Raw genomic sequence first — 14,102 nt, 5'->3', positions numbered from 1 at the left:
GCCGCCACGCGATCGAGCGCGCAGCCACCGCGCGGCGGCCGCGCGGCCTTCTCGCTCGAATCACTCGTGCGCATGCGGCATGACAATACGCCCCCTATATTACTTTACTCTTTGCAATACGCGTGCGTATGGTCGGTCTAGCTATGAACGGTTTTATGAATTTCCATACATATGACAAGCGCAACTGACGTACGCACTGATGGTCGGTCAAGCTCTGCAACCAGCGTTAAAAGTGGCATTGTGTGGTCAAATAAAATGAACACACTTCAGCACACTAGACATAATATACATTATACATAATAAAACAATTTGAATATAGTGCTATCTATAGGAATTTATAAATTTTGGAGTGTTTCAAATAGGGCAAAATCAATCTTTCCATGGGAATGAGATGTTTTTACTGTGCATAAAGTAGACTAAAATATTATTTTAAAAGAATGATAAATACCACGGACGAGCCGTGCCGGAGCCGGGAAACAAATGAAACAAATACTATCCTTATGTACATATTTCAACGCCGAGCACCGTCCGGGCGCGGCAAAGCCACGTTCAGTCATGAACACGGAGTGTCATGAATCACTTCATATAAAAAATATGTACAGTTAATCTTTGATCGATCCCCGGACGTGGCACGGCCTGTTACTGTTTTCATCAAAGTCGTATCAAGAAACTAAGAAGAGAAGAGTAGGTTTAAACAGATTGAATAAATTAATTAATTGCCAGTATCCATTATTATGGTAAAAAAAAAACACCTGACATTGACAGCGGGTAGGCATGACGTGTATTTCTCTTACTGTCATGTGTCATTTGTGTACTTTCTAAAATTTTGCTGTCAATTTTAGTTGTCAAATTTATTGTATTGTGATTTCTGAGATTGCTGATTGTGTGTTCATAAAAATTTTACTTTCATGTTTTCACTAAACATTATTCAGTATCAGTATTCTGGTGGAAGTTGTAGTATTCACACTTCTGGTTATCGTATTGAAGACTGGTTATTTCGAGGAACAACGATTACGAGACGAATCGCACGTCGACCACAATTGAGAAAACAATGAATTTTCAACAAAATAATTCATTCAAATTTGCAATAATATTTTAAATAAGCAGGTTTACTTATGCCAATAAAATAATAGTGTAGTTCGTGATAAAGACAATTTTTAAAATGGTTCGAAAAAATTCGTGTGTTGTGTTTATTATTTTTGCTGTAGCTATAGTTCAAGCGGTGGGTTTCGACACGGAACTATTTGATACGATTCCTTGTGATAGCAATGCGTGTTTTGACTCGCTTCATGGAGCTCTCGGAGATTGTTCATGTAACGTCGACACGATTGATTATTTCAATAACGTGAAAATATTCCCTCGCATCCAAAGCCTGGTAAGCAAAGACTACTTTCGATTTTATAAAGTTAATTTGAAGAAAGAGTGTCCATTCTGGGCTGACGACAGCAGATGCGCTATGAAGTACTGTCACGTCAAAGCTTGTGCAAAAGAAAGTGTGCCAGGATTTGATGGATACGACAATGAATATTTGGAAGAATCACCTGTGTTGAAGTACACTAAAGAAGCTCAGTCGCCGTGTAACGGAGACGCAGACCACGACCCGGACCTAGGATACTTAAATTTAACTATAAGTGCTGCAAGTCAATTTGAAATAGCTAAGTGGAAAGCCTATGATGATTCTGTTGACAATTTCTGTCAATGTGATGATAAAGACGCGGAAGCAGAGTATGTAGACCTCTCACTAAACCCTGAGAGGTACACAGGATACAAAGGGCCATCAGCTCACAGAATATGGAGGAGTATTTATCAAGAAAACTGTTTCCGTCCAAAATCCAATCCTTATGAATCATTTCCATATGTTCTAAGTTCAGATTTGGGTAACATGTGTTTGGAAGAGAGAGTGTTCTACAGAGCAGTGTCTGGGCTGCACGCTAGCATTAATATCCACTTGTGTTCAAAGTATCTGCTATCAGAAAAGAAGCTTGGTTTTGCTGCACCACCTGATGGTGAATGGGGGCCGAATCTAGAGGAATTCCAGCGTAGATTTGATCCATCACAGACTCATGGTGAAGGACCTAACTGGTTAAAGAATTTGTACTTTGTATATCTATTAGAAATGAGGGCGCTCGCCAAAGCAGGTCCTTATTTGGAGCGTGAAGACTATTTCACTGGTAATCCTATTGAAGACGAAGAAACAAGAGGTGCAATACGAAATATGTTAGGAGTCATATACTCATTCCCTGACCATTTCAATGAGTCACTAATGTTCAATGGAACCCAAGCCACCAAACTAAAAGCTGAGTTCAGAGAGCATTTCTTGAATATTTCGAGAATTATGGATTGCGTTGGTTGCGATAAGTGCAAACTATGGGGTAAATTACAGACGCAGGGGTTGGGAACAGCGTTGAAGATTCTCTTTTCAGGTCGATGGGACAGTGAGGACCGACCGGAGCAAGGGACGTTGACCTTAAGGCATAAGGCACAGAAACGCTTACAGAGGACAGAAATTGTGGCCCTGTTTAATGCTTTCGCAAGGCTGTCAAATAGTATCAGAGAACTGGAGAATTTCAGGATCATGCTGAGGTGAGATGAGTTTAGTTTTTCAGTGTGATTATGACAACAGATTTGATTTACTTTTACTAGTAGTATGTAGTTAAAATATGTAGTACAAAATCATCAAGTCAAATTCTATAAATTTCCCTAACTACTTTCATTTACATAAAATTGTGTCTAATAGGATGTTCTTATAAATATTCCAATTGGAGTACTGTTAAAGCAATGAGCTTATTCAAAAACATCAGTCTAGTTAAGTTTTTTTTTTATTTTAATTATTTCATGATATGGGAAATAATTACATCAGTCATGTGAATGTTTGATATAATCAATTTCTGTTGTTATAATCACTATAACGTGTGCATTGTGTTTGTGCCCTAAACCATAGCGATCATGTTTCTATTATTATTTCCTCCATTTACCTTATTGTTCATTAATCTAACTACAATAGTTTGATAATTATGTTGTTTTTGGCTTTTTGCTAATATTTGTGCATGTGATTGGGTTTGCTTTGTTTCTAATTACGCAATAAAATTAACTAATTAACCTTTCAAAATATTAAATGAATTGAACATTAATTAATGCGAATCTGTTTCGATTTCTAGTTTGCTTAAACTATTTTAGTTGATTGTACAAATATGACATTTTTTTTCTGTAGTTAATGATCTGAAGTCGGGAGCGGGAGGTATTATCTGATCTTGTAATGCATTGTAATCGTAAAATTATTTCGAAAATTAAGCGTAAAAAATCTTATTTACTTACTGATAAATAAACAATTATTTATTCAGAAGTAATGAAAAAGTTTTTAATAACACACACTATATGTTATTATTTACGCTTTAATTATTTTGCATGCTATGATGCAATTTTCTTTTTTAATGGGGTCTGTATTAACTATTCCAATTTCAATGAAGTCATACGTATTTTAATTGGTCCTTGAATTATTTATTTAAATTAAACCATGTATAGGAAATTGATTCTACTTTAATGTAAACATTGTATAATACTTATTTTTAAGGAAATAAGTTTAAATTATACATATAATATAGAAATTAGAAAAGCAAATTAACTTCTTACAAGAATAATATTTTCTCTATACATAGTGAAAATTATCGAAACACATTTATCAAACTGAATTAATAAATTGAACATTAAAATTAATATAAGCCGATATCTCTGTATTGATTGATAATAGTCAACATACCAAAAAAGCAGATGGCCATATTGATGTCGTATTCGCGATAGTCAACTTTTGAATCGGGTTTAATGACAAGTTTTGAATCGGGTTTATGCAACGCGTCGGAAGAAACTAGAAAGTGAGTCTCGTGTGTTAAGTAACAATATAGACGATTTCATAGTGGGTACATAATATGTATGTCATTTAATATGTCCTGTATCAAACACTAGATGCGTTCCGCGGTTTAACCCGCGTGGCTCCGCTCCTGTTGGTCTTTACGTGATGATATTATATAGCCTATCCTTCCTCGATAAATGGGCTATCGAACACCGAAATAATTTTTCAAATCGGACCAGTAGTTCCTGAGACTAGCGCGTCAAACAAACGATCTCTTCAGATTAATAATATTAAGTATAATCATATTAATAGTTAATAAGATTAATAAATTAAAAAAAAATCTAATAAACTCAACGCTTAACAACAATGAAGCTTTTTTATTCTAAAGTTTATGTGGTTTGTAAAATGACCTATATGCTAAACACCTAGAGTCTCAATTCGTGACGCAATTTCCACAAGATCAGTTGAGATTTGCCTGATTTATGCTAATTTTTATTATTCAATATTAATGGAATTCTTTTGCTCCAGTTTTCAAACGAATTCTATACATTCATGCGAAACCCGCATCTTCAATTGGGAATCATGAATATTTAGCGACATACTATACTGTAGGAATGTTACCTATGTTATTTGAAGGTCTATGTATTTTTGGAACGCATTCTTTTGTTTGAACCTTCGACATATTGTTTCATCTTCACAAAATCAATTGGCAAACATTTATTCTTCGATGATTCATGCAATCTTATCATAAAATATAATATGGCCCCATGAAAAAAAACAGGATTAATTTGAGGTAAAAAATAGGGAAATAAAATATTTTGTTCACCAAAATATAGCGCTTTAAAAAAGGAAAAAATAAAGTCAAGTCGATGTAGAAACCCAAAACAAGTAAAACATATGATAAGATCTTAATCAAGATCCCAGTTATTCAGGCCTCTATCATCATCACATTGTCAAAATAAAAGTCATTGATAGAAGACATCCTTTTATCTATACTTATATTATAAAGCTGAAGAGTTTGTTTGTTTGAACGCGCTAATCTCAGGAACTACTGGTCTGATTTGAAAAATTCTGTCGGTGTTATATAGCCCAGTTATCGAGGAAGGCTATTGGCTATAGTGCTATATAGTATATCAACTTGCAGGGCCGTCTTAGACTATGCCGGGGCCCTTGGGCACACAAGAATTGGGGGCCCTTTGAAATATAAAGAAATCAAACTAGGTACGCAAATTTTTTCCCACAATTATATATGTTTTTGCCCTAAATTGAAACTTAAAGAAGTAATAAGAAAACTTAAAGAAAATTTCTATGTAAAATTTTTGCTCCATTTTTTTATACATTTTACAAAAAAGTTACTTCTGACCAATGTTGTAATAGAATATGGTCTTTTGAGGAAACTTTTTTCCTTATTTTTTTTTTATATAATTCATTTGAAACGCTGCTGCTGTAATGGCGCTCCAAAGTTGACTTTAATTAAATTTAATTAAGAAATATTTTAAGAATTACTTTTTCAAATTACCTTTCTCTTTGAATTTATATTTTAGGTTTTATGGCACTCAAATGCTTTATAAATAAAATATAAATTCAACAAAAAAGGTCGTGTTCCATCGTTACAATATCTAGACACGCGGCAGCGTGTCAAGCCGAGTTCAAGCGAAGAGAACTGGCGAGCAGCAGCCGTGTGTATATTTACACGAACCATTTCGAGCCACTTTTCACCCCCTTATAACTCGAAAACTATTTAATTTAAATAAACCAAATTTGGTACATATCAAGAGGACCTCAAGATAAACAAGAACCTTAAATTTCATAAATACAGATTAAACAGTTGCGTAGATATTAATATCCAAAAATCGCAATTTTTAAGACTGACTGACTTATAGACATATACAAAACCTAACCCACTTCCAGATGACCTAGAAAGTTCAAATTTTGTAATCAACTAGGTAATAGTGAGTATACAAAGGAAAAAATCAGAAAATACTGAATTTATCTGTATTTAATTTTTTTTTCAATGACATTAATTTTGTTTGTATGGAAAAATGGAAAAGTTTATAAAAATAGAAAATATTATATTCACCTTACTAGTCTTAAAAAATAGATCAAAACTAGTCAGTGGCCGAAAAAAATTTTGAAATCCATCAATAAATGACTGAGATATAGATAATTGAAGTTTACATATTTAGCACGAAACATCTGTAGATTCGATGCGCCTCTGACATCAGACTCACTCGCGCTAGTATCGCTAGGGCGGATTACTTCGATTGCATGATTTCTTTATTCAAAACTGTTAATAAACGTAAAATAAAAGAAAATTGTAATAAAAATATTGCTCATACAGGTAACAATAATATATAATTTTACATATTCACATTTATTTATTATTTATTTATGAGTGTTTAGTTTAGTTTTAATTTCAGTGTAATGGAAGAAGGCTTCGTCGAAGGTCGGAATGATTTTATTTGCGTAATATTAATGTAAGTGAAACATCTTTAGGCGCGTTTAGAGTAAAATTTCAAAATCGCGTCATGGCAATACCGTAACGTCATGGAGTAAGGCGACGATTCTTCTACAACGATCTTTGCATCTTTGTAATAGTGTGTACTACAAATTCACGCTGGATGTTTAGAAAATCATGTAATCTTTTAAACAGAAAACGAGTTTAAAAAATTGCGGATAATGACGGGGCAATGTGCGCTGACATTCATAACATACAAGAAAATATAGAAAATAATACAAAGAAACCGCAAGAAAAAATATATAAAAAAAAATCGTGTATAAAAAGTATTATATTCATAAAGTAAATCAAATTTGCAGAGTAATTTTCTGTACAAAAAGTAATGATATGCCACCAAAAACATAAATGTAAAAATTGGAGCCGAGTTCAATCGTTGACTTAATTTGCTAAAAAAGAAATGAGATCTAATTAATGTGTGCCAAGTTCTGCAGACAGTCCAGAAATTTATTTACAAAGATGTATTAAGTTCTGGTTGACTGAAAACTCAATTGTTTTATTTTCCCTTAGAGAACAATGTTTATTCCAAAATATAACTTTTTTAATTTGAATAATATAATTATTTTCACAAAGCAAACAACTAATGACCTATTGAACCCCATAATATTTTGATGAGGCTAGTTTTACATACTGTTTATATTTTGTGAGGTTCTAAAAACTAGCCTCATCAAATTATGGGGTTCAATAGGTCATTAGTTGTTTGCTTTGTGAAAATAATTATGTTATTCAAATTAAAAAAGTTATATTTTGGAATAAACATTGTTCTCTCCAGGTTATAAATAAATAAAAAAATAGGTGATTTCGCGATTTATACTGAAACGATAAGTTTTATCATAAAATCATTTAGGTGTGAAGTGATTTAAGAAACGTGTGCATATTATAAGGATGGAATGAGTTTATAAATCGTTATATCTTAGAAAATGGTAGGAAGCTACATCTTAGGAAAATTATGTATTGATTCTTTTGTATAAGTAGATAATTTTATGATCTACAATTTGGGTAAAAGTGGTTATATGATAAAACTTACCGTTTCGGTAAAAATCACGAAAAACCTATATATCTGTTGACTTGTAACAGAAGGTCGGGAAATTTTAATATATTTTTGAAGTGAAACTTCTTTAGGCGCGTTGAGAGTAAAATTTCAAGGTTGCATCATAACAATACCGTAACGACATGGAGTAATTCAACGATTTTGGTATCTTATAATCTTGCCAAAGAAGTGGGCTATTCAGCACCGAAATAATTTTTCAAATCGGACCAGTAGTTCCCGAGATTAGCGCGTTCAAACAAATAAACAAACTCTTCAGCTTTATTATATTAAGTATAGATTGTGTTTTTAATAATTTCACCAAATTTCGGCTGGATGGGAATTTTGGTCGTGGTCGTCGTCGTCCTTGGTAGTGTGACCGAAACATTAGCAAAACGTCATAATCATATCTTATATCAATTAGTATCAATAGTGGATTCTATTCTCTAGCGTTTCTGCCACTTGTCTAGAGGCCCAGAGATTAAAGTTTTGTCACAACGCCCTTGTATGCTATTCTGTAAACTTAGACTTGTTAGTAATTTTCATAAATCTCAAAATGATTCAAGTAAAAATATATTATATTACGTTAATAAGTAAATAAATAATTCGAGTAAATGTCTGATAAGTTAATTATAATGGTGTTCGAATCACTCGAATTATTCCATGTAATAACCTTGTAATAACATAGATGTTTTGATTCGAATAAATCTGAAAATGATCTGACGTTCTGGCATTAAAAAGCTGTATTGCTTTTTAATAAAATATTTTGAGATTTATGTGAGAAAAATTGTCAGTCCTACATCTCCTCCAGGGGGGCCCCCTGACGATGGGGGGCCCTGGGCACTGGCCCCCTGTGCCCCTATGGTAAAGACGGCACTGTCAACTTGCTAAGACACTGCGGGAAAAACGGCGGAGCACAGCTAGTTTTAATATATTATTGAACATAGGTAGATTACATTCAATTTGTCCGAACATATAGATATAAAAATTCTATCTGCTTAATCCATTTTCAAGGTCTATACGTAGAAAGATATTTATAAGAAGTTCTTATAATAGATTATTAGCATTAGAAGCTAAAACAATGGTCTCCGTAGTTATATATGTATATCTGTATGTTTATCTGTAAAAATTACTGCGCTATAATTGATACAGATTTCATTTCTGAGTAGACCTTAAGTTGTTTAAGTATTGTTCTTCAACAGATTTTATTTATTTATAAATTAAATGAAACTATTATCACAGAATTGGAAACACACAGATTATGCTAAAATCCGTGACTTATTCGTAGTTGATTTAATTATGACCTACGTTTATTATGCAATTTTATAATTCTTCACCAATCCAATCAATGGCCGTTATAAATAACTTGTTAGAAACATCGAGAAGGACAAAAACACTAAATAAAAGTGATTTTACTTAAAAGCAATTGATCCTGAGCAATGTTACGCCTACAAAATATGCGTATATTTATACTACTATACTGTCATCTGATATGAATAAAATCAGTTTCATTACATATTATGTTCTTTTATATAGAATTATTTCATCAAAACAAGGTAGTTATAATTAATTAAAAACAAAAAAAAATATATTTTGTAAAAGACCCTTTTTCAGGAAAATGTTAAAATATGGAAACTAATTTGAAATATTGATAGTATCTAATAAACTTCATCAAAATGATATTCTTGCACTAAAATAAAGCGAGGGAACACTCCCTACTCCCAATTCAATTTGTGCAATCGGAAACATCAGAAATTACTAAATTGTCTTTCCGCTGTTCTCGTCCTTAGTGTAGCGTTGTCTCATAAGTTTCATATACATTCTCATTAGAATTCAATAAATCCTTTGTACGAAATATCAGGTAATTGTTTAGTCATAACCGTTAGGATACGTTCCGTGGTGCACGTAGGTGTCGCTTCTGACTCACGCTTGACCAGTATGTCATCTGTTTACAATTTGCATGCAACTTCGCTAAAGGTTATGTAAACTACTAAATTTCTATATGGAAATAAATATTTTTTTTGGGTTTTTGCGTTGATAATATTTTGCTAGTTTCAAATAAATAGAGCATTGCTGTATCTTCATATTTTTATATCTAATAATACCTTAGAGCATTAAACCAACTGCTCTAAGAATAATACCGTTCCGGTCTAAAAATTCCCATAAAGAAACAAAAATTCGACTGTTTTTTCCGCATTATCATCAGCCCGTATACAGTACGCGTCACGTAAAAAGAACGCTGGATGAAAGTGATGGGGTGTGTTTGCGCATGGATCGAGTTTTGAACGAAAGCTATGTGCCGATTATTTTATTTTTGAACTAGGCTCGCGAATCGTGGCTTCGCAACTACCTATTTGTTATTCTTTATAACACCAAATAGACCGATAAATCGCCAATGCGCAGCTTCCGTCAGCCATCCGTCAGCGTTCTTTTTACTTGACGCGACTTATACGTTCCCATCGCTGGGACACGGGCCTCCCATGAGGTATCTTTCCTCAGCATCATCATAATTTGATAAATAATTGATTATATCGATTACACCAGTCTTACTATCTACTCTAGTTCTTAAATATATACAGTATACACAATACATTAACCAAATTGCAAGTAATTACATCGTAATGTGTTCTTAATTCAATGGCTTAATAATAATTGATGATTGATGACTTTCTCGAAATATAATTATGAGCAACATTACGAAATCGTTATCCACCGGTCGACTAACTGCAAGGTGGCTAAACATTGTCTTATCAGAGATAACAACAAATATAATGGACCTGTCTGTGGAATGTTCTAGAGATATTAATATAGATTAAAAATTGCAATTGATAATGGAAATAATGAATTTTTAATCTGTTCGCATATGATTAAAGGGATTTCCCATTTTGATAAAGTTACAAGTATAATGGAAGATTCTTTACGATGTCATATCATTGGGAATTCTTTGGGTGTTTTAAGTCACGTTCACATAAAAAAATATTAATTAATTTTAAAATATGGGCTATAAAAGACTAAATGCACACGCACCTCGGGTTACATTTCTGGTCTTTTGTTTGCATGTTTGGGATTGAGTGCCATTTATTTCAACTGTGAATATAACTTGTCTACAGCGGTCACAAGGAAGAGACGAAGGCCAACATTTTCGCGGGAGATTCCAATAAAATTGACGTCAGGAAAGAAAAATGTTCTTCGGGTGGTACTAAACCGAGGATTTGGAGTTAGTTTGAATTGTGGTTAATCCTACGTGTTTAGTCTAAATTGTTAGTACATTTTCGTAATGTATGGAGGCACTTTTGCTTAGCATCTATCCGCAGGTAGTGGATTTGAGAAAGTACAACTTTCTATTACTCCTTTGTGGTGTATCGATTCCTAATTGACCTAAAGTTATGTCACAAATAGATAAGAGACAAAGAGGATCTCTTGATTAAATTGTTTGTTTTTATTTATATGATGAAAATTATTTTGTTAATATAACGAAATTATTTTACAAAAATTGATTGAAATTTTGAAGTTAAAATGTTTAAGATACTTAACGGCAGTTGTGAAAATAAGCGTCTTTAGTTCTTATTACTTATTCGTTTATATTTTAAATAATTATTTAAAAAATGTTCAATTATTTCAAAATCGGATGAAAAAATAATAATTATTAATTTGTCTTTTAATAATTGGTACAGTTTACTATCTAATTTATAGGATCTTGTTAAATCTTGCCCCGATTATTCATGACCTACGTAGAGTTAAAATTTGTTGAATTTTTTTTAATTATTTATTAATCTGTATTATTTAAACTTAAATTTATGCCTTGTACTTAGCACCTTTTAGATATAGTTCATCACAATCATCCCAGTGCTACTCATTTAGATCTAAATATATTATTGTATTAGGTATATTATGTTACGTGAAATCAAGGTCGTTTAAAAATATTGTACACTTTACGCTATGAAAAACCTGTCTTCGCATAATAGGTAACAGTTATGGTAATAGTAATTCTTTCATTTTTTCAGCATATTGTATTTTAAACATGGTACCTAATAATTTAATGTCGAAAATTCTGTGTTGGATTATTTTTTAATAATTTTGTATATTTTGTTGAAATAATACTGATCTTTAAAAAAATTCCATTGTCTAATGTATTTTTAATATGTATGTAGATAGGTACCTAATATTTACAACGTAGATACACACGTGTAAAATATAATGCCGTTTTTTCACTTAGTCTGCTATAGATGTATAATTTGTCTCCTAAACATATTTACTCGTTTATCACAAGTGAAAATGCGGCTTGTGGATTGTGGAGTCAATTGATTAGTCGTGTGAATCAATAACATACTCTTCTAATAAGGTACAAAACGTCAATTTTAAATTTAACCATAGGTAAATATTAAAATAATGTCTGTTTATTTGTCAGACTTCGTTATGATTAACTTATATTAGACAAAGGAGTCGTGAAACTAATATGTTTTCAACTCAGATAAGCGTAGAGCCGACAATGGTCACGTCAATCAACAACAGATGCAAATATGTAACCATTGTATGGCGTAACATCTGTTTTCACCATGTTTAATCACCTGATTTTATATATTTTTATTTTTTAGTATTTATGTTATATTAACTTTTTGAAGTGGAACTTCTTTAGCCACGTTGTGAGTAAAATTTCAAGGTCACGTAATGGCAATACCGTCACGCTACGAAGTAAGGCGATGTTGGTATTTTTGAATCGTGCCAAAGAAGTTTCACTTCTGACACCTGTGCTTGGCATACACGTTCCTTATTGATATTATAATGTCTCGATAAATGTCTCGCGGTTTTAACAGTTTACAAATGCGCTGGCGCTTTTTATTTTAGTCACAAATTTTTATTTTATTTCAATACTAAAACCTACACATCTAGTCTACTGATGCTGAATAAAGTGCAATAGTATTAAGGCTTTCATTCGCTTTCTTTACCTGTATTTTAATACCTTCAAAAGTTACATAAATATTCAATGTACATTATACATATTTTTTACATGTCATTGATAAAGAATGGTTTCTTTGAACAATAGCCAAATATTTGCGGCTCTTAATGAAGAAACTATTTTGGCGCATATATCGCCCAAATATGTAAGTAATTATACAAGTTTTTTTTTGTCACATATTTTCACTTGTTTTTATTTTTTTACAAGCAATGAGTATATATATGTATAACAAGTATTACGTATTTTTCAATTCATATTTTAAATATATATATATATAATATATAATAAAGAAATACTAAAATAAGTTGTAAGAATTCCTTACAATATAGCTAAATGTTATTTAAGCCATACCGAAACAAATTAAGATACTACGGTCTTATCAGTGTACTGCCACTCGATTGATTAGATTTATTTAATTGATATTCGTTAGCACTTTTATTACTTATTCTAAATTGGGAGTAAATGTTATAAACAATTTTTTGTACGGTTGATATTCCAATATAAACGAAGACGAAATTTGTAACGTCCGACCTGAAATCCTTTTTACTCAAAAAATACTAAATAATCACTAAAACGAAAATCAGAAAAAATAGTTGAAACAAATATGAAATTTTGTCATTTTTTCCACGTGTACAGTTTATGGTGAAGAGTTTTATACGAATTTTTATTTTATTTAATTTTATAATAAGCGTGAGATGTAAGAATAATTATTATGTATTAATGTGTAATGTCTGTGATTTTTGGGGTCTATTGTTGATCATGACAGTTATTTTTAATTATTTATAATTTTATGAGAATAAACGTTTTACTCTAGTACCTATGTTGTATTCTTTTCTTACCTATTGTGTATCCCAAATGTGCATTAGTAAATGAAAATCGTAGATATAGGCATTTGTATTGATATACAATAAATATTTTTTCAAAATTGTGGACTGTAGTTGTTTTGAAAGTACCTACTGAAAGAGATATTACAAAACTAGCTGTGCCCCGCGGTTTTACCCGCATTGCTCCGCTTCTATTGGCGTAGCAGGTTTCCTCGTGGACTATCTACGTTCTAACGCTGAAAGAATTTTTCAAATCGGACCAGTAGTTCCTGAGATTAGCGCGTTCAAGCAAACAATTTCTGCTTCATCAAATTAGTATAGATTATGAACGTATTTAATTAAATGTTGAAAAAATACAATGCTTTTGTCCTGCTGGCAATAATCTAATGCTACCAGTGTGTGTGCTTTGCGTGTTCAACTATAAAATTGAAAATAGACAAAAAATTAAAGTATCTTCTCCATTGCAGATCACACGACGCAAAAATGACTATAGAGTATATCAGAAGACCATAGAGCAAGAATCAAGCTTTATAATTAATATTCTGTGGTTGATGAATCAAGTTTAAAAAAAATTATATGTACTTACCTAGGTCAAATTTTTGGGGTTTATCCTACTATAAAGTAAGAAAATCTGATGTTTTTTAAAGAAGCGGCACATTGATATAATTAATAAGAAATTCTAATTCTGAATATTCCTATATTATTTCAAAATTTCGCTTCAGGTTGTGCATAAATATGAAATAGGCCTAGGTACCTTAATTATTAAATCTAGTCTTTTTATCATATCAATAATTTCGAATACTAATGGAACTCAATATTAAACCTGCTTAAATAAATTATTTTTTTTATTTACAAACCTTTAATTGAAACCACAATACAGTTGTCCTGGGTTCGATCCCTGGTGGAAATATGTACAGAAAATAGAATTAAAT

At 31.8% G+C, this 14,102-nt stretch overlaps 1 protein-coding gene across 1 annotated transcript; it reads left to right on the top strand.

Moving 5' to 3' along the window:
- Positions 1 to 881: 881 nt before the first annotated feature.
- LOC123691471 (ero1-like protein) lies at positions 882 to 10,988 on the top strand. Its single transcript, XM_045635881.1, has 2 exons — positions 882 to 2,583; positions 10,500 to 10,988. Exons 1-2 carry the CDS (start codon positions 1,163 to 1,165, stop codon positions 10,609 to 10,611), a joined length of 1,533 nt encoding a protein of 510 aa, XP_045491837.1. The 5' UTR covers positions 882 to 1,162; the 3' UTR covers positions 10,612 to 10,988.
- Positions 10,989 to 14,102: the final 3,114 nt, after the last annotated feature.

The sequence above is a fragment of the Colias croceus genome, chromosome 4 (genome assembly GCF_905220415.1).
Source record: "Colias croceus chromosome 4, ilColCroc2.1".
NCBI classification, from domain to species: Eukaryota; Metazoa; Arthropoda; class Insecta; order Lepidoptera; family Pieridae; genus Colias; species Colias croceus.
Note: the sequence above shows the minus strand (reverse complement) of the source record. Positions and strands in the feature narration are given on the sequence as shown.